Source organism: Elephas maximus, chromosome 22, assembly GCF_024166365.1.
Source record: "Elephas maximus indicus isolate mEleMax1 chromosome 22, mEleMax1 primary haplotype, whole genome shotgun sequence".
Taxonomy (NCBI): domain Eukaryota; kingdom Metazoa; phylum Chordata; class Mammalia; order Proboscidea; family Elephantidae; genus Elephas; species Elephas maximus.
The window spans coordinates 52,017,452-52,038,803 of record NC_064840.1 but is presented as its reverse complement, the minus strand read 5'-3'; the positions used below and the strand labels follow the sequence as shown (position 1 = coordinate 52,038,803).

At 41.4% G+C, this 21,352-nt stretch overlaps 1 protein-coding gene across 4 annotated transcripts in view; it reads right to left on the bottom strand.

Moving 5' to 3' along the window:
- BIN3 (bridging integrator 3) overlaps positions 1-21,352 on the bottom strand; it is a 57,905-nt gene that overhangs the window by 18,838 nt on the left and 17,715 nt on the right. For 2 of the 4 annotated variants that reach the window (XM_049865529.1, XM_049865532.1), the window contains exon 2: positions 9,377-9,425. The exons of 1 other annotated variant lie outside the window; for it this stretch is intronic. In XM_049865529.1, coding sequence (XP_049721486.1) covers positions 9,377-9,425 — 49 coding nt within the window. Of the gene's footprint in view, positions 1-16; positions 8,608-9,376; positions 9,426-21,352 lie in introns of all 4 variants that reach the window. One more of the 4 variants, XM_049865530.1, reaches the window with a different exon arrangement.

The window sequence follows — 21,352 nt, the reverse complement described above, 5'->3', positions numbered from 1 at the left end:
CCATCCAGGCAAGTACCAGCGGTCTGTGGCTCTGTTCTTCCACCACTGGGAGTGAGGTGCAAAGCTGTGAGTCCTCTTCTCACCCTCCCCTCTCTGCAGCAGCCAAGGAGCTAAGAAGGTGATGGAAACTCATCTAGGGAGGCAGCAGGGCATAGAGGAAAGAGGGCGGGCTCCAGAGTCAGAAACGCTAGGGTCCAGTGCTGTCTCTACCACTTGCAAGCTGTGAGACCTGAGCAGGTCGCCTCCCTCCCATAGCCTTGGTTCCCTCCATAGTCCTACCTGCCTGCTAGGTTCAGGGTGGCTCAAGAAAGATGAGGTATATATGCTCTGTAAGCTGGAAGTACCAAATCCTACTATTACTACTACCTCAGGCAAAAAAAAGAAAAACCAAATCCACTGCCGTTGAGTTGATCCCGACTCGTAACGACCCTATAAATTCTTGATTAGTTATCAAATTTTCCCAATGCCAGCAATATTTAAACTGATGGGTGTGACTCCTGAACTCAATTCTGCCACCCACCTGTCAGGTGAAGTCAAGAAAGTCACTTGGGCTTCCAAAGCCTGAATTTCCCCATCTGTAAAATGGGATCTTGACAACTGCTTCGTGCTATGTGAAGTAAGTGGCCTCCATGAGGTGCTAGGATTTGCTAAAGAGGGGGACTAAGCCAGAGGCCTCTCATGTGTTCTCTGCCACAGAGGCAGTGCCGCCTCCCTGGTGAAAGGCAGACTCAGAGGCAGGCGGGCTTAGATGTTCTGGGGAGTTAACAGCTGCTAACATTCACTGGGTGCTCGCTACACGCTTCACATGGCCTGATTTCTTCTCCATACCTCACTATGAGGTGGGTATAACTATTATTCTCATTTTACTGAGAAGGTAACTGAGACGGAGAGGTTAAGTGATCTCCCCAAGATCACACCACTAGTGAGCAGAGGAGCTGGGATTTGAACACAGGCCGCCTGGCTCCAGAGCCTGCGCTTTTCTCTGTGGTTCTACTGAAAGAAAAAAAGAGCGGGGGGGGGGGGGGCGGTAGTCACTGATGAATTAAAGCCATGACCTAAGACGGTAGGTTTCTTGGCTGCTACCCCAAGGCTCCTGCCAGTGAGAAACCTAAACCCTGACTGTCTTGTTACAGGTTGAGGGTCATGGAGTGCATATTTGCAAAAACCTTCAAAGCCACACTTTTCTTTACTGCAAGTGCTCTTCCATCAACATTTACCCAGTTAAAGCCTACTCTAAAAGTCCACGAGCCTCACCATGCCAGGTCTGGATTTACAGTCATGGAATCACAGAACATTATTCAGGCCAACTGCTTCATGTCATGAATGAGGAGACTGATGCCCAGGGAGGGAAAGGGCCTTACATAAGGACACGTGGCAAGAATGCAAACTCCCAGTTCAGGCCTTTTTTAAAACAACATTCATTCATCTCCAAACATTTACTGAGTACCTACTGCATGCAATGGATTCTGCCAGGCGGTCATGGTCCCCGGCGGGATAGATAAACAACAAATACCATATAACTGCACATTGTGAAAAGCCCTGTGGAGGGCAGGGGCACGGTGCTGTGAAAGAATTACATGGAGAACCTACTTAGAGATGCTAGTCAGGGCATGACGACATGTCTCCCCTCTATGGAGATCTGACCTTGCCTTTGATCGTTTATTTTTTCCTTTTAATAATTTATTTTATTTTTGTTGTTGTTGAAAATACACACGGCAGGACGTAACACCAATTTGACAATTTCTACATTTACAATTCAGTGATGCTGATTACATTCTTCGAGTTGTGCGACCATTCCCACCCTCCTTTTCCAAATTGTTCCTCCCCTATTAATATAAACTCACTGTCCCTAAGCTTCCTGCCTAAACTTTGGAGTTGCTGCCATCAATTTGATCCCTTATTGATAGCTCTTTAAAAGAGCACAGTGCTCAACTGCCTTCAACCATTTAAACTGTAGAATTTAGAGGCACAAAACCATGCTCTATTCCTGACTTTATGACCCCAGCATCCAAACTTTACACAACATTGTGAAATAAAATTCATCATTGGTACCTTGCCGCGGATCTTACAATCTCTTTTCCCCTTTTCAACAGACCTACCCTTTCTCCATGTAGGGAATCTAATATTTCCATCATCACCTTCCTCGTGAGCCATCAAAAGCTGCTCTTACGAAGAAATTCAAAATGCACTCACACTAAAGCATGTACACATTGATAAAGGTTCAAGTGTTACCTATCCCTGAGGATTTGTAGTTCAACAAGAATCAGTCTTAAACCAAGGGAATGGAAATTCTAGGGTACAATTGCAGGTGGGGTCTTTTCTTGAACAGTCCATGGAGGAATGTGATTTAAAGGAATGACCATAGACAGATAAGACAGGCACTCTGATGCTAGCTGTGGAGCCTTAAAAGATATTACCCAGCATTTCTGAGCATTGGTTTCTTTCCTAGTAAAGTGGAGAATCTCCCTTAGTCATGTCCCATGTAAATTGTAGGGGCTTACAAGGAAGTGGGGGTAACAACACCCACCTCATTGGGTTGTCTTGAGGATTCAAGAGGCAGTGTATGCAGAGCATGGAGTCCCTGGGTGGTGCAAACTGTTAACATGCTCAGCTGCTAACTAAAAGGTTGGAGGTTGGAGTACACCCAGAGGTGTCTTGGGAGAAAGTCCGGGCAATCTACTTAAAAAAAAAATCAACCACTGAAAACTCTAGGGAGCACAGCTCTGCTCTGACACACAGGGAGTCACCACGAGCTGGAGCTGACCCGACAGCAACTGGTAACTGGCAATACGTAGGGCACACTGCAAAGTGCCTGCCCCACAGATGGTGGGTACTAATTGCTAGTTTCCTCTTTCCTCTCCTACACACTGGGGTGATGAAAGGACCAGGGCCAGTCTGGGGATGCAGACTGGTTCTGGTCTACCTTCAGCAGAGAGGAGAAGCAGCCCAAAGCATAAAGTAAACTGGCAGCTGAGATTACCCTTGGTTGGGAAACCTGGAGTTGTCCTGTGTCGGTACACTGTGACTGTGCCTCCTGTCAGTGGTCACAGCTCCTTCTTTATTTAACAGGATATGCTGAGCAAAATCTTTAAATACTAAAAGTATTTATTTCTAAAAAGATGAAATTAAAGTGAAGGATTTCTTGGGCAGAATCAAGCTCTCCTCAAGATCAAGAGCACAGAGTAGGTACTCTCTGGAAGGGGAGGCAGAAGCGCCTGCTGAGCCACCAAAGCTACGACCTTTGGCTCCCACTCCTCTTTTGCAATTCTCCGAGTGTGCTGATGTGTGTGTGGGATGCCAGAGAACACCTGGTCTCCCTGGCTGGGGACTGCTTGGACTTGCACAGAGAAGGACGACTTCAGATTTCCAAGTAGGTAGGATCATTCTGGCTGATGAAAGGCTCAAGGTCTCGTACCGGAAGCCGACAGGGTGTCAGGGATAGGAGCCTGATCCTTCTACTTTATGCCACCCAAGGCCAACTGTCAGCCTAAGAGAAGTTCATAAGCCTTTCACTTCCAATGTCTCCAGCATTCAGGTGCTGGGTTGCTTCTATAGCTCACTGGCCCTGAGATCTCTCTCCTCCAGTGGGAAAGATCTAAGGGGGACAATGCCAGAATCCTAGCTCCTCAGATAATGGCTAGGGGAATAAAGGGGCACACTACAGTCTCATTCCAATATGTTCATTCTGAGGGAAAGAGCCAAATAGAAAATATCTGAACATCTCTGAATGCTCGATTCTTTTGCCAAAAAGGCAATTGGAAACCAGTCAACAATGCAAGTGTAAACACATGTGCTCGGTCTGTTAGGGGATCAGGATGGGCTGGGTCAGGCTGGCGAGGTTAACGCAGGGAGAATCAAGCACCAAACGGCTACCCTTGGCTACTCCCTGCATTCTCAAAGGCTTAAGGGTGGACGAGAGAACTGTGCCATTCACTGCTCCATAACCAGTGCCTTGGTCAGGACCTGGCACACAGCAGGACCTATTTGTTAAATGAGCGAATGGGCTGAGTTTCCACCCAAACTTCTGCTCATGGCGAAGTGAAAAAGGACAGGCAGGCCCAGGGTTCTGATCCCAGAGCTAAGATGTGTCAGATCAGAGCTGAGGCAAAGGGAGCCCTCATCATTCTGAGATGCCCCTCTTCCAGGGATGCTCTGGGTGGAAAGCAGCCTTCCCTTCCATATATTACAACAGGATTAAGGGATGAAGCTAAGGGTCCCTCCACGTTGCCCGTGAAAATCTCTCTCAAGAGGAGAGAGAGGTTCAGTGTGGTGAGACTCTGTTCTGCCTTAGCTTCATAGAGCGCCATCTAGCTCTGAATCTAAGTGGGTGCTTTCCTTTGTGCAACCCTTGCTTTGGAGGGAGACAGGCAGCAGAACCTTGGACAAAGGGCTCTTCCATCCTCCCAGGTTATGGAAGGAAGTTCAGCTTCTTTTCTCCACACCAAGATGCTACAGCTACTTTATGGGACTTGGGGGAGTGGGGGACTATGTGGAAGGGTAAAATTGGGAGGTGGGGAGCTTTTGTCCTCACATTTCAGTTCCAGTGGTCAGCTCCTGCAGAGAACATGCCATTCTAGCGAAAGCCCTAACAATAATGGAATTTGTGTTAATAACCTGGGCACAGGAGAACAGTCAGGGCAAAGACACAATGCTTTCTTTGTGTCTGACATTTGGGTGCCTTGAGCCAAAAACCTCCTGAAACTCCCTGAAGATAACATGAGCATTTCTTCCCATGACAGGGGCTCCATGACTTCTAATAACCCAGGGAGCCACAGCTGCTCCCCTCCCTGAAAGTGCCTGGGCAAGAATTAACTGTGCGTCACCACTGTTCAGGGGGCAGCTGCCAGAGATGCTGAGACAACTGCACAGCCAGGCCTGTTTGGGGACTGGAAGAGGAGTTATAAAGTAGACAGTGAGCTTCTGAAGAGGCAGGGTCTTGCTACATATACTTCAGCGCCTTTGGGGAGCTTCGGGGCATAAGCCAAGGAAGCAAATAACTCTATCCCAAGCTGTAACTTGGCTTTGATTCTATGTGAGAGATCAAACGCCCAGCCATGACTCCTTTGCACTGGGGAACCTCACTGCTTGGGATAGGCTGAACCCAGGTGGTTTATAGAGAGTGTAATCAATGAACTTCCTGCAATACAGTTAATATTTATTAAGGGCTATATGCCGTACACTGTTAAGAGCTTTATATGCATTACCTCAAGTAAGACTTACAATACACCAATGAAATAATGTTAGTGTATTGACTGTACAATAAAAAAAAATGACTACTGAAATACTATCACTGTCCTCATTTTACAAATGCGAAAACTAAGGCTCAGAGAGGTTAAGGAACTTGCCCAAGGTCTCAGCACATGGCAGAATCAGGATCAGAATCCAGGCTGGAAGTCTCCCAACCCTGGATTTTTAACCTCTACATGACACCTAGTCTGCCTGGGAGAGCTGATGGCATGAGTTAAAAAAGAGTTAGAGGGCTAAAATTCTGTTCCAAACAAGACAGATGCAAGAAGAGGGAACCTATGGGCCCACAGAAGGGCATCTACAGGAGCGAAGGGCTTTCTCAGATGTGGCTTTCTCAGATGTGTGATCCGTCCTTCTCTCGGGGAGACTGCCACTCCTCAGATTAAAGGACCCAGGGATCTTTCCGTCAACAAGCTCAGGCAAAGAAGTTGGAAACTACATTCTAGCCTACACGTTTCTGTGGAAAACAAAGGCAATTTCCATAAAGGTTGGGGTGCTGAGAGTTATTTTACTTCTAATTTTTTTTTTTAATGAGCATTGGGAATTAAAGACCCTTTTCTAAACCACTTCCCTTTCAGATCTGTCCTGGATTAAACTCTAGAGACCCAAAGCCACACCTTCCCACTTCCTGTAGCCGGCTAGAGCCCAACAATTGCACGCCCAGATTCTTTGAGTTTCAGTTGAGAGCCTACACAGATGGTCAGCCTCTGCATGGGAGGTAAACTCTGAGTTTGTCAGGGACCTGTGTTTGCATGAAAAAGGGGAGGACTCTTTTAACTCTGGCCCATTTCCTTTTAAGTGACCTAACTTTGGATTTCCCAAAGATAGAGCCACCGGTCAGATGTGTGCCAAACTTCCCACCAAACTGAAGCAGTATCTTTCCTGTAGTTCTGAGACCTAAGCCAAGGAGGGATGAAGTTATTAAGACAAGCACCCTCAGGGGCTGACTTGGTACAGACAAGGGTCCCCACGTGTTGATAGTGCTGGACTTCCTGGAGACTGTCATAACAAGAGGCTCTACAGTTACTGTCTTCCACGTTAAAACCAGGAGACTCGCTCAGATTTGCGGGTGAGGGGAATGAAGAGGTTATTCTTTTTTTTTTTTTACTTGTATTTTAGATTAAAGTTTACAGAACAAACTAGCTTCTCATTAAACGGTTAGTACACATATTGTTTCATGACATTGGTTAACAACCCAATGACATGTCAACACTCTCCCTTCTCGACCTTGGGTTCCCTATTACCAGCTCTCCTGTCCCCTCCTACCTTTTAGTCCTTGCCCCTGGGCTAGTCTGCCCCTTTAGTCTTGTTTTGTCTTATGGGCCTGTCTAATCTTTGGCTGAAGGGTGAACCTGGGGAGTGACTTCATTACTGAGCTAAAAGAGTCCGGGGGCCATATTCTCGGGGTTTCTCCAGTCTCTGTCAGGCCAGTAAGTCTGGTCTTGTTTTGTGAGTTAGAATCTTGTTCTACATTTTTCTCCAGCTCTGTCCAAGACCCTCTATCGTCATCTCTGTCAGAGTGGTTAGTGGTGGTAGCCGGGCACCATCTAGTTGTACTGGACTCAGTCTGGTGGAGGCCATGGTAGTCATGGTCTATTAGTCCTTTGGACTAATCTTTCCCTTGTATCTTTAGTTTTCTTCATTCTCCCTTGCTCCCGAAGGGGTGAGGCCAGTGGAGTATCTTAGATGGCTGCTCACAGGCTTTTAAGACCCCAGACGCTACTCACCAAAGTAGAATGTAGAACATTTTCTTTATAAACTATGTTATGCCAGTTGAGCTAGACGCTCCCTGTGACCACGGTCCCCACAGCCCTCAGCCCAGCAATTCGATCCCTCAGGGAATTTGGATTTGTCTATGAAGCTTCCATAACCTTGCCTTGGACAAGTTGTGCTGGCTTCCCCAGTAATGTGTACTATCTTACCCTTCACCAAAGTTACCACTTAATCTATTGTCTATTTAGTGTTTTTTCATCTCTACTTCTTCCTTCCCTCATAACCATAAAAGATTGTTTCTTTTTGTATGTAAACCTTTTCATGAGTTTTTACAATAGTGGTCTCATACAATATTTGTCCTTTTATGATTGACTTATTTTTCTCAGCAAAATGCCCTCCAGATTCATCCATGTTGTTAGATACTTCGCAGATTCATGATTGTTCTTTATTGTTGCATAGTACTCCACTGTGTACGTAACATAGTTTGTTTATCCACTCATCTGTTGATGGGCATCTTGGTTGTTTCCATCTTTTTGCTATTGTGAACAATGCTGCAATGAACATGGGCATGCATATGTCTATTCATGTGACGGCTCATATTTCTCTAGGATATATTCCTAGGAGTGGCATTGCTGGATCATATGGTATTTCTATTTCTAGCTTTTTGAGGAGGTGCCATATCGTTTTTCAAAGTCGTTGTACAATTTTGCATTCCCACCAGCAGTGCATAGAGTTCCAATCTCCCTACAGCCTCTCCAACATTTGTTATTTTGTTTTTTTTTTTGATTCGTGCCAGTAATGCTGGGGTGAGATGGAATCTCATTGTAGTTTTGATTTGCATTTTTCTAATGGCTAGTGATCTTGAGCATTTCCTCACATGTCTGTTAGCCGCCTGAATGTCTTCTTTGGTGAAGTATCTGTTCATTTCCTTTGCCCATTTTTTAATTGGATTACTTGTCTTTTTGTTGTAGAGGTGTTGGATTTTCCTGTAGATTTTAGAGATTAGACCTCTGTTGGATTTGTAATAGCCAAAATTTTTTTTTTCCCAGTCTGTAGGTTCTCTTTTTTCTCTTTTGGTGAAGTCTTTTGATGAGCATAAGTGTTTAATTTTTAGAAGATCCCAGTTATCTAGCTTATCTTCTGGAGTTTGTGTGTTGTTGGTTATGGTTTGCATCCTGTTAATGCTGTGTATAAAGGTCTCTAGAGTTGATCCTATTTTTTCTTCTATGATCTTTATACTTTTTATATTTAAGCCTTTGATCCATTTTGAATTAGTTTTTGTATATGGTGTGAGGTATGGGTCCTGTTTCATTTTTTTGCAGGTGAACATCCATTTTTGCCAGGACCCTTTGTTAAAAAGACTGTCTTTTCCCCATTTGATGGACTTTGGGCCCTTGTTGAAGATCAGGTGACCATAGGTAGGTAGATCTACATCTGGATTCTCAATTCTGTTCCACTGGTCAATGTTATCTGTTGTTGTACCAGTACCAGGCTGTTTTGACTACTGTAGCTGTACAGTAGGTTCGGAGGTCAGGTAGTGCGAGTCCTCCTACTTTATTCTTCTTCTTCGATAGTGCTTTACTTAACTGGGGCCTTGAGGAGACTATTCTTGACTAGAATTCCAGCATCTTGGGAGATCTTCATTGCCTGAGGCAGCATAAAGCAATGAAAAGAGTACTGAAGAGAGGCTCAAACTGGAGTTCTAATTTCAGCTCTGCCTGCATCACGTTTTTATAACCTTAGCAAAGTCACTGCAATTCCATGGGCCTTAATTTCTTCATCAGGAAAAATCAGGAAGCTGACTAGATGATCTCTAAGGGCTTCCAGATCTAACTTTTTAAAAATCTACAATTCTCTTCCTCTCCCATTTTGGAGACAAAATAGGGATAAAGCCTGTGGCCTTAAAAGAGGGATGGGGGGAAAAAAAGGGAGGTGGGCATGATTTAATCATCTTTTCCTGCTGAATATCTCTGGATCATGGCCAAGAATGCATTTAGCAGTGGAGAGAAAGGGGCCTGGACCACCTGGAGAACTTTCTGGTCTCTTATCCAGCTGAGGTAGTCAGAAATACAGGCCTGGGACATGTCCTTGGCAGGGACCTGTGTTTCTGGAGCCCTCTTAAGAAAAGTACAGACTACTGTACCAATCCCAGAGATGGACTGTTCCTCTACATCCTGTAATCCACCTCTTCTATTTGCTCAGGGAAGGGGAAGAGCCCAGGCTGATCTGAGAGTGGAAAATGTGCCAGGACAGGAGGCCCCTGAAAGCTCCAGTCTATATGAGGTTCTAGATCGACATGACTGGGAATAAGGCCCATGTTTTCTGCCTTCCCAGCCACAAGATGTGCTGAGTCAAATCTCTGGTTCTCTACAAAAGCCATGTGAAACAGAACTGAATCTCAGAAAGGATTACTCACTGTTTTAGGGACGATCTGTTTCTTGGGCTGCCCAATCTTGAAAGGAATCCTCAAAGAGAAAGAGACAAACGGAAATTATGAGAAATGAGATAGAACAAAAGAAATGTGGCTGAAAAGAAATGGCGTAGGCCATTTTTCTCCCAGGAAGGTAAAGAACTGTGCAGTGGCTAGCTACTTTGTACTTGTGCCAAGTGCCCTGGTGGACCTAGGACCGTTAGCATTCAGGCTTGGCTCTAGATGAGTGATCTTCCCATCAACAGTGTCCATCAGAAGTTCTTGGGTGCCACCTTCTGCCCCAGAGCATTTTTCCTACTTTTAGTTCGTCATTAAACACATTTAAAAGGTAGGAAAAGGGAGATAATGTAAGAATAACAATCACTATAAACCTTGTGTCTTGAGGAGCTACAAAGTCTGAAATTACATACTTACTTTAATAGCTATCATCACTGAATATATACCTTTAAAAACACCATAAAAATCATTTTTTATATATATACTCATTTATTCACTATCTCTCTGTACAGAGACAAACTGTAGATCTGAAGAGCTGCTTGGGAGGCTGGGGAGATGACATTGTAGGGGCATTAATGACTGGCCATGCTGAGTTACCTCTATGAAAACTGACAAAATCAAAATGTGGCTAACTTGGACAAGAACGTGAAATCCAGCCCCAGTCTGCTTTGAACTTGCTATGAAGTGCTACACCTGACTGCTTACTTTCAAATGGAAGATGGCTTGGGAGGGTAGCTTGGCATAACGGAAGATCATGAGTTAGGGAGTCCAAACCTGAGCACTAGTCCAGCCTCCACCTCCAATAAGCTGGCTGCCCTGTGGTTTAATTTCTTACTCTGTAAAATAAAGAGTTAATCTAGATAACTGAGGGCACTGAAAATTCCGATTCTACAATTCTGAGAATAAAAGAACTGGAGCCAGGCTAGAAAGCAAACTCTGGGCATCCAGACAGCTATAGGAATGGTAGGCTTCTCTTCTACCTGGGGAAGAAGTAAAGAATTCTTGTAATTAGTACAAGGGTAAGGGCTATAGCAGGAGAGCCCTGAGGGTAAGACTCAACCAGCTACTCTCACTACTTTCCCTTCAGCTTTCTTTAATTCAAACCTCCCGCTTCCAATGCTGCAACTGACCCAGTCCTCCAGGCCCCAGATCCCACCCTCCCCTTCACACCCCCTTCTCCCTGAGCCTGGTTTGATTTGGCCCAAACTGACCAACACTGTTTCTAAACCCAACGGTATAATTAACTACCGATAATAACCCCAGACAACGATCTGGTTGAGAGGCTGGGCCAGCCTGAGTCACAGTGGTTTAAATTTAATTTCTGGAGGACATCCTGTTTATTGTTAACCCAGCCCCATAATTTGGGAGCGTTAACCCTTTGGGGGCTGGCTGATTCACGTGGCTTCTGTAAACAAATAATCCTTGGCTATATAATTCCCAGGGAGAAAGACAGGTTATGAAGCTGAAAAGCAAAATGAAATTGTTATTTCCCTTTTTTGGACCTAAAGAGGGAAGGTTCAAGGGGAGATGATCTCCTCAGCCCCATCCTCATGCCCTCAGCTACTTTCCCCCAAGTCAGGGAATGGAGTTGACTGACACAATGGTTTTGGACAGCAGACAACTGCCCTCAAGGACCATTTTGGTAACAGTGCAAATGAGGTCCTGGTAGCATTGTTAAAAAATTGGTTGTGTTTCTTAAGAAGTATGAAATGGTATAAAAAGCTCTAGACCAGGAATCAGAAGACCTGGTCTCTGCCTCTGACTAGCTTTGTGGTTTGAACAAATCATAAGCCCTCTGGAACCTAGTTTCTTAAACTCTAAAACAAGTAAGTTAGAACAGATGGTTCCTTCAGCTTTAAAACTTGGGAGTCGAAATGGAATCTCCATCCCAAGAATATGGGGAAGAAAGATGTATCTAAAGAATTCTCAGAATGGTCTTCACAATGATTCTAACTTAAAGTCTAGGACTGTAGACTAGGTACCAAGAAACTAGGAACTTAGATTCTATTATTTGTAGTGCCACAGCCTCTCTCTAAATCTTAATTTAGAATCACAGTATTTTTAGAACTCTAAGTTACCATAGAAATGTTTCCAGCTCAATCCTCTCGTTCTGCAGATGAAGAAACAAATCTGGAGAGGTCCAGTGACTAGCCCAAGGTCACTCTGCTTGTCCACAATAAAACTAGAACAATCGAGTCTCCTGACTTCCAGTCCAGTTTTCTCTCTACTACTAATACTTTAACACTGTTTTCATATGAATTTGCTAAACGTACCTGAAGCAATTATTTAAAAAAATCATTTGATCAAACTAGTCTAGTCTTGAAAGTCTTAAAGCATTAAGGAATTAGAAGGGGCTCATCATTCTATACAAGACTGAAAAACTAAAGGGAAGAGCATTACCACAAGGAAGAAGGTGTGTGCTGAACTGGGTGCTTCCACACAAATTAAAAGTTAAGTATACTTTGTAGATTGAACCAGGTCTCTTTCTTTGTATTCCCACTTCAATTACTGAAGATCTATATATATATATAACTTTGGAAACCCTGGTGGCATAGTGGTTAACAGCTACGGCTGCTAACCAAAAGGCTGGTGGGTCAAATCCACCAGGCGCTCCTCGGAAACCCTATGGGACAGTTCTACTCTGTGCTATCGTGTCACTATGAGTCAGAATCGACTCGACGACAACAGGTATATATATATAACTTTATCGTACTATTTTAATTAGTTTCTTGACTCACCCGCTCAAGGCTTATTTCTACCTGTTTGAAGAATGTCCTTTTAAAAAAACAAACTTTTCATTTTAAAACAGTTTGATTTTAAAATAAAAAAGTGGAAGAAAAATTGCAGATAGTACATAATTTCCATATGCCCCAAACCCAGTTCCCCCATTATTAACACCTTACATTAGTATAGTTGCCACAATTATATGAATCAATATTGATACATTAACCAAAGTCTATACTTTATTCAGATTTCCTTGGCTTTTACCTTATGTCCTTTTTCTATTCCAGGACCCCATCCAGGAAACCACATTGCATTTAGCTGTCATGTCTCCCTAGGGGCCTCTTGTCTGTGTCAGTTGTTCAGACTTTCCTTGTTTTGGATGACCCTGACAATTTTAAGGAGTACTGGTCAGGTATTTTATAGAAAGTCCCTTAATTAGAATTTTTCTGTTTTTCTCGTGATTAGGCTGGGGGATGGGTTTTGGGAGGAAGACCACAGGGGTAAAGTGCCATTCTCATGGTATCCTATCAAGGGCACTGACCTTGATCACCTGGCTGAGGTAGTGCTCTCCAGGTTTCTCCACTGAGAAGCTACTCCCTGCACCGCTTTCCACTGGGTAGTCTTTGGAAGGAAGTCACTATGTGCAGCTCACATGAAGGAGCAGGGAGTTATGCTCCACCTTGAGGGAAGAGTATCTACAGAAATCATTTGGAGTTCTGTGCAGGAGATTTGTCTATTTCTCAACCATTTAGTTATATCAGTATGAACTCATATTTACTTTATACGTTGGGTTACAACCCAATGCTATTTCATTGCTTTAATTGCCCTACCTTTGGCCACTGGGAGCTCTTTCAATTGGCTCCTGTGTCCTTGTGACATACCCCCAACATGGTACATGTGTTCTGGCACTTCCTTACTTTCACACCACAACATGGTCCAGGGCTCATTTGTTTATTTCCTTCCCAGCTCCTAGAATCAGTGGAGGAACTTCTCACATCAGCATTCAATGTGCTCTATGACATGGTCTCAACCTTCCTTTCAGTCAGTCTTCTTTCCCATCACACCCTGTACAACCACTCTGATTCAGCCAAATGGCTCTGTTCATGTATCCCCCAAATGCAAACTTCTTATAATTTCCTGTCTCAAACTGCAGCATTTCTGAGTGCCAAAGGGAGTGCCATTAATAATTACATTAGAACAACAGGCATAAACCTGGACTGTCCAGGACAAACCAGGACATATGGTCACCCCACCTGCGTTGGAATGCTTTCCCTTCTCCTGGCTTTCTCAAGTCCAAAATCTCTCTTACTTTCTTTAAATGTCTAAGACTCATTTGACATTTTTAATATTCTACTTTTTATGGTTAATAACACTTTATCCCTTTATAAAGCAAAACATGATTAGAAAAAAAAACTTTACAAATACAGAAACGTTAAACAAACAAAAAAAGCCTGCAATCTCTTGTATAAAAGATAATCGAGGGTAATATTTTGGTGTTATTAATTAAAATTTTTTTTTTGCAGACACAGAAAACAACTAGAAGCAAATAAGGCAAATGTTAGTACTGGCTAATTCTGGGTGGTGGAAATACCATTACTGTCCTCTTCTTTCTCCTAGCATATTTTTCAAATAAACAAACAAGAAAAACCCTTAGGTTTTTTTTTTCCCTTGTTTATGAAAATAACATGGTTATTGTTAAAAACTTTGAAAACATGAACACAAAGTACAAAAGACACCAAAAAAAAAAAAAAAACAACTCATAATGTGTATATACACAGTTTTAAAATAAAGGTGGTTATCATCTAGAGACATACATCATGATTTTACACATCAGTTATACTTTTTCACTGGCCTGATTTTCAAGATATACATAGTATTTCATTATATATATATATCTGTAGCACCAGTTTTATTTGTTTTAACCTACATTACTTATCGTTGGTTGTTTCAACTGTTTCAAATTTTTCTTCTATTATAAACAAAAACTCTAATAGCTAAATCTAATGACTAAATCTTTGTGCACATCAAGGATTAGTCACATGGGATAAATTCGTAAGATTTGGAATTGCTAAGACCAAGGGCATGTACATGGTCGAGGCTTTGATGCATTTTGCCAAATTGCCTTAGAGACAAATTGAAACCTTTTACATTTCTAAAAGATTGCAACAGTTTACATTTTGACACCAGCCCTTTGACTTACATATCAGGAGTTTTTCCTGGCTTCCTGTCTGCCTTTTACTTTTGTACCTGTGTGTATTTAATGTGCAGAGCTTTTGACTATTATAAAGTCAAATCTATGAAATCTACCTTTTCCTTTGTTAATTTCTTCTTTTGGTGTCATATTGAGAAATACCAGCTTTCTCCCTCAACGATATGTAAATATTCACCTATATATATTTTCATTACTTTTATAGCTTCCTCTTATTAATCTTTCTTTTCATCAGTTATACACGTGCACAGTTTAATACGTCAACAAGCTTTGCTAAGTAAAACAGGAGTCCCTAGGCCCCCCAATCTCATTTGTTCAGAGGCAACTACTTTCAACTCAGCTGATTTTTTTGGTTATATGTCTTTGGATGTCTAAATAAAATGCCTGTATTGCTACTTCTTGATTGTTAGTTTTAGGCACTAGCTATTGACTTTTTTACTTTGGAAGATGAGGATTCAACTAAACACATAAAACTCGTTGGGGCCCCACCCCCACTAAACAAAGACACACTTGCAACTCTCCTGCCTCTCAATATAGTTACATTGTAATTTTGTTAGATCAATAGTAAGTAAACTATTATTAGCATGTGTTTTGTTTTCTTTCCTTCTCTTAACCAGCAGATTCTCCAGCCTCAGCCAAGCCTTCAGAAAACTGCAGTCCTGGCCGAAGTATTGACCCTTACAGACAGTCCCAAGCCAGAGCTCCCCAGCTATGCCACTCTCAAATTCTTGACCAACAGAAACCTTATAGTTGTTTTCAGCCACTAATTTTGGGGCTAACTAGTTACACAGCAATAAGTAACTAGTAACAGTGCATAACCTGTTTTCCCCAAAATTAATAATTTTCAGTTTTAATAACTGTTTATTCCTCATTTTGGCAGAGAAAAACTATGTGGTAGATTTGAAGTTTTGCATATCCAGAACAAGTTTTATTGTACTTCTAACACCCTCACACTCGCTTGTGATTGGGTATAGAATTATAGGCTGGACATAATTGCTTTCAGAATTTCACAGGCATTGACTCACTGCCTTCTAACTTCTTGGGCCGCTGTTGTGAAATCTAAAGTCATTCTCGATTCTTATCTTTTGTATGTAGCCCGTTTTATTTTTTTTTCCTCTTTAGTCAAGTTTACAGGATCACATGCTTGTCCCTAGTGTAAAATTTCATGATGATGTACCCTGTCGGTCTACTTTTATCCACGGTGCTGGGTACTCACAGGCCTCTTTCAATTTGGCAATTCATAACCTTTAGTTCTGGGGTTAAAAAAAAAGATTGATTTCTTCCCCTCCATTTTCTCTATTATTTCTGCGATTTTTATAATTCCAGTACCGACCCTCCTTGGCTGGTCACCTAATTTCTCTCCTACTTTTCAATGTTTCTTAATTTTATCTTCTTCTAACACTGCTACTGAGTTTTTCACTTCTGCTGTCATATTTTTAATTTCCAAGAGCTCTTTTTACTTCTGATTTTGTTTTTTAAATTGCATACTGCTTTTATTTCATGAATGCCATGTCTCCCTGAGGACCTTAATGATAACTTAAAAAAAGTTTCTTCTCCCTGTATAGTCTCAGTTGCCCTCCAAAATGCTTTTTTCTGTTTGTTTTGGTCTGTTTTTCATACTAAGTGTTTTCCTGGGATGTGTGGTAATTCTTGGTTGTTTGCTCACATGTATGACTGGGGGACAAAAAAGCTGATTAAAAGCTCTGAGCACACGGATAACGCTTGCCTATTAATAGTGTAGCATGATTTAGTGGGGCAGTTTTGTGGGCAGCCCCTGAAGTCAGTATCTTTAATCTTTCCTCCTGGGCAGGCAAATTCCCTACAGAAAGTTCTTCCAATCTCTTGCCTCCAGGGTAAAGGCCCAGCTCAGGGTTCTGGGCGCTGAGAGCTGAGTGAGAGGAAGAAGTGGGTGTGTGTGTGTGTGTGTGTGTGTGTGTGTGTGCGTGTGTGTGCGTGTGTGTGTGCCTGTGTGTGTGTGTGCCTGTGTGTGTGCCTGTGTGTGTGTGCGTGTGCGTGTGTGTGTGTGTGCCTGTGTGTCTCCTCAGCATTCCCACTCAGCATGCGTGCATTCACGTAATCCTCCTGACTTCGGTATTCTCAACTGTGCTTGATGTCCTCTCAGGGGTGGATTTGAGTCTTGTGGGCCTAGAGATTAGACTCATTTTATGTGTCCTTTTTTTTTTTTTTAAAGAAAAATAATATAAAATTACAAATATAAAAATAGGTATGAAACCGAGTACTTATTTAGACAGAGAAAAAAGCAGAATTACAAATTATAAAGAGCTAACAATGCAAATATCAGAAAATCAAGAATAATATTTTTTTAATCATCTGCCTGACACACCTCTGTATTTTTTTCTCCCCTACTTTTTTTGGCTATGCAACCTATGACTGCCTTTTCAATACAAAGATAACTCAGTCTTTCCTCTAGCATGTTTGATTGAAATTTGTTTCCTATTACTGACAGTATAAGGAAAGTGTCTTTTTCAGCTTACTACTAATATCACATAAATACAAATTTGAGAAGTGTTGTCAAATTTAGGAAAATCTCATGTTTCTTTCATAAGTGAGCTGTAGGATTCCAGGGCATATTTCAAGTTTTCTTATTAGCGACTAATCTTAAATGTTCTTTGAATTAATGACACTAACCAGCTTGCCACTGACGTCCTTGTAGGAGGGCACGTAACGAGTTCTATGTTATCTTCGTTCTGTATTTGTTAAATCCACCAGAAACGTCAAGGTATTCCTCAGATGAGCCCCTCCTCTTCATTAACTGGATTGGCAAACAATCGCCACTCCTATTTAAAATCTGTCTCATTCTCTCAGTGATTTACTAGCTTCCGATACAACTAAATTTTTTTGGTTACATATTTGATTTCAGGATCATTTGCTTTATTTAATTGCTTACCTCTGTCACTTTTGTTTTGTATTCATTACTTTTTATCTAAATTTACCCCTAGTATTTAAATAAATTTGAAAATGATCAAAAAAGGTACTCTTCGTGTATTTCCAACTCAGGAGTCACTTCTAATAATTTCCCAAAAGTGCCTTTACAAATTGCAGTTAACCTGGCATACTCCCAACTCAACTCTCCTTAGCCCCACCCGCCCCAACAGCCAAGGCTACTCCAAATCTACTGACATGAGGGTTAGCATGAAGTAGTAACAGTAGGAGGTGAAGACAGAGGCTTTCTTAAGGGATGGCTGTTTAAATACTTTGTTTTCAAAGTTTACAAAAATACAGGACCATGTGAATGCATGGCTCAGGTTCCTTCCGGTTCTTGGAAAAGGCCCACACAAACTAAGGACCTGAAGCTTTCTTAGTTTCACACAGTAAATACACTTTTGTGCCCCCTACTCTAGAGGCTCCGTTTCATACTCTTCAGGGGTACAGATAAACCCTTCGTTCTTCTGCAGGGGCGGGGTAGGGAAGGAGATGTAACTTCTTCCTAACAGTTTTTATGCAATCCCTTTTACCTTAGCACTCAGCTTCACTCCCACTTCCAGAGGTACGTGTTGTCATTAGCTGCTGTTGAGTAGATGACGGTCGACTCCTGGCAACCCCATGCCTGCAGAGTACAACTGCTCCATAGGATTTTGAAGGCTGCGACCTTTCAGAAGCAGATCACCAGGCCTATCTTTCGAAGTGCCTCTGGGTGGGTTCGAACTGCCAACTTTTTGCCTAGTGGTAGAGTGCTTAACCATTTGTACCACCTAGCCACCAAATTCTGAACCTTTCAAGATTCTGTGCTATAAGTTAGGATGGCTCTGGGTTTCCCCAAATGCCAGTTTAGGATTGGTTTTCTTGGAACTCCTAAGCCAGTTAACTCTTGCAACTTCGTCTGAATTCCCAAATGTCGCTGCTGATGTCTCTTCTATTCTCCTAGAACTTGTAGATCTGTGTCTTAAAAAATTTGTTTTACTGTGCTTTTTGTGGGGTTTGTGGGGGAAACAAATTAGATATATATATTCAATCTGTCATCTTTACTCAGAACCTGGCTAATTTATTAATAATGGCTTTACACCCTATTAAAGTGTATTTCTAAAAGTTTTTCCTATGTTGATACGGTTGTATGACCATCACCACTATCAAATTTCAGAACATTCTCATCACTCCCAAAAGGAACCCATGTCCTTTAGCAGTCAATCCCTACTCCCACTCTCTCCCCAGCCCCTGGCAACCCCTAATCTATTTTCCGACTATGGATTTGCTGATTCTGGGCATTTCATAAAAACAGAATTATGTATGTGCCCTTTTGTGTCTGGCTTCTTTCACCTGGAATGATTTCAAGGGGTCATTCATATTGCAGCATGTACCAGAACTTCACTCCTTTTCATGACTGAATAATATTCCATCATTTTGACATATCACATTTGGCTTATCTATTCAGTGGTTGAGGGCCATTTGGGTTGTTTCCACTTTCTGGCTGTTATGAATAATGTCAGTTTTTGTGGGGACATATGTTTTCATTTCTCTTGGGCATATCTAGGAATGAAACTGATGGGTCACATGGTAACTCTATGTATAACCTTTTGAGGAACTGCCAAACTGTCTTCCCAAGTGGCTATACCATTTTGCATTTCCACTGTCTGAAGGTTGCAATTTCTCCACCTTTCCATCAATATTTGTTACTGTCTTTTTGACTGTAGCTATTCCAGTGGGTTTTTTTATTCCAGTGGGTATGAAGGTATTTTATTGTGGTTTTGATTTGCATTTTCCTAATGACCAATGATGTTGAGAATCTTTTCATGTGTTTATTGGTGATTTCTATGTCTTTTTTGGGGGGGAAACATCTATTCAAATCCTTTGTCCATTTTTAAAAATGGGTTGTCTTTTTACTGTTGAGTTTAAGAGTTGTTTATATATTCTAGATACAAATGCCTTCTCAGATATATGATTTGCAAATTACTTTCTCCCATTCTGTGGATTTTTTTTTTTTTTTTTACTTTCTTGATGTTCTTTGAGTATAAAACGTTTAAATGTTGATGAAGTCCAATTTATTTATTTTTTTGTTGCTCATGTTTTTGGTGTCATACCTAAGAAACTTTTGTCAAATCCAGGGTCATAAAGATTTACCCCCATGTTTTCTTCTAAGAGTTTTATAGTTTTAGCTCTTAAAATTAGGTCTTTGATCCATTTTTAGTTAATTTTTACACATGGTATGAGACAGGGGTCCAACTTTTTTTTTTTTTTTTTTTTTTGCATATGGAAATCCAGTGGTCCCAACACAATTTGTTGACGACTACTCTTTTTCCATGGAATTGTCTTGGTATCCTTGCTGAAAATTTAAATACAAGGGTTTATTTCTTTACTTTCAATTCTGTTCCAATGACCCACAAGTCTATCTTTATGCCAGTGCCACACTGTCTTAATTACTATAGCTTTGTAGTAAGTTTTGAGATTGGGAAGTATCATGGATTGAATTGTGTCCCCCCCAAATCTGTGTGAACTTGGCTAGGCCATGATTCCCAGTATTGTGTACTACTTCTCCATTTTGTGGAATTGTGTAATAAGGCAGGATTAGGGTGGGCGTATCTTACTAAAGGGCATGACTCAAGTAATAGTCTTCATCACCTCACTCAAGTCACATCCTTGCTTGAGTCATGTCTTTTATCTTAGAAGAGATAAAAGGAGAGAGAAGTAAGCAGAGAGGGACCACACTACCACCAAGAAACAAGAGCCATGTGCGAGAGGCATTCTTTGGACCTGGGGTTCCTGCACTGAGAACCTCCTAGACCCAGGGGAAGATAGATGATAAGATGCATGGAGATCTCTATGTAACAGCAGGTGCACAGATGTTGAAAGGAGACAAAAACCTTCCTCTGGAGCTGACAGAGAGAGAAAGCCTTCCTCCGGAGCTCGTGCCCTGAATTGGGACTTCTAGGAGCCTTCTAAACTGTGAGAAGACGACTCGATAGCACTGGGCTGGGTAAACTGTGAGAGAATAAATCTTTGTTTGTCAAAGCCATCCACCTGCAGTATTTCTGTCATTGCAGCACTAGATAACTAAGACAGGAAGTATTCGTTCTCCAACTTTGTCAAGATTGTTTGGCTACTCTGTGTCTCTTGCATTTCCAGTGAATTTTAGTGGCTTATTTTTATATTTAAATCTTTATTCCATTTAGAGTTTGGATGGGTAGTTAGTTAGCTAGTTGTTTTAACATGATTTTTTGACTAATTCATCTTTGAAAAGTAATTCTATATCATGGATCTGATTACTCTTTCACCAGTAACATAGTTTTGTTTAGGCTTATAACAGATCTCAATTCCTAGTAAAGTGAATCCCTCCTGATTACATTTCTTTTTCAGATAATTTCTTGGGTATTTTCATTTGTTTTATAATTCAAGATGAATTTCAAAATTATCTGTGTTGTTCCCCCCCATGCCCCAATCCCGTAAGGATATTTATTAACGGAAAAGCATTATATGTATAGGTTAAGTTTTGAAAAATCAACATCTTGACAAATATGAGGCTTGCTCATTCAGGGCCATACCATTCCTTTCCATTAATTCAAGTCTTTTTATTATGGCCTTTGGTCTTAACAGTTCTCTTCATATAAGTTTATTTTGCTAAATATTAAGATCCCAAGTAACACGTAAATTTTTCAGCTCTAAAATTTTTTTTTTTATACATGTCTTGTTAGGTGTGCTGCATAAAATTTTATATTTTTGATTATACCATGGATGTGATTCTCTTTTTCATTTTATCTTCCTGATACATGGGAAAACTACTGAGTTTTTAAAATTTACCCTGAATCCAGCCACCATATCTCCATACTTAAACCTATATAGCCCAAGACATTCAACTGGGGTGGCAGGGCTAGGGGGAAGGGGGGAACTAATAAGGCATTTCAGGTAGACAGCCATATCATTTGAAAAGAATAAAATTTACCTTTTCTTTTCCAATATCTATACCCTATTTCTTGACTTCTGTTCAACACCAGCTAGAAATTATAGGAAAAAAAAAAAAAGTTTCCAACTAGTAAGAGTGTTTCAAGCCTGATCTTTCACTATTAAATAAGAAGGGACCA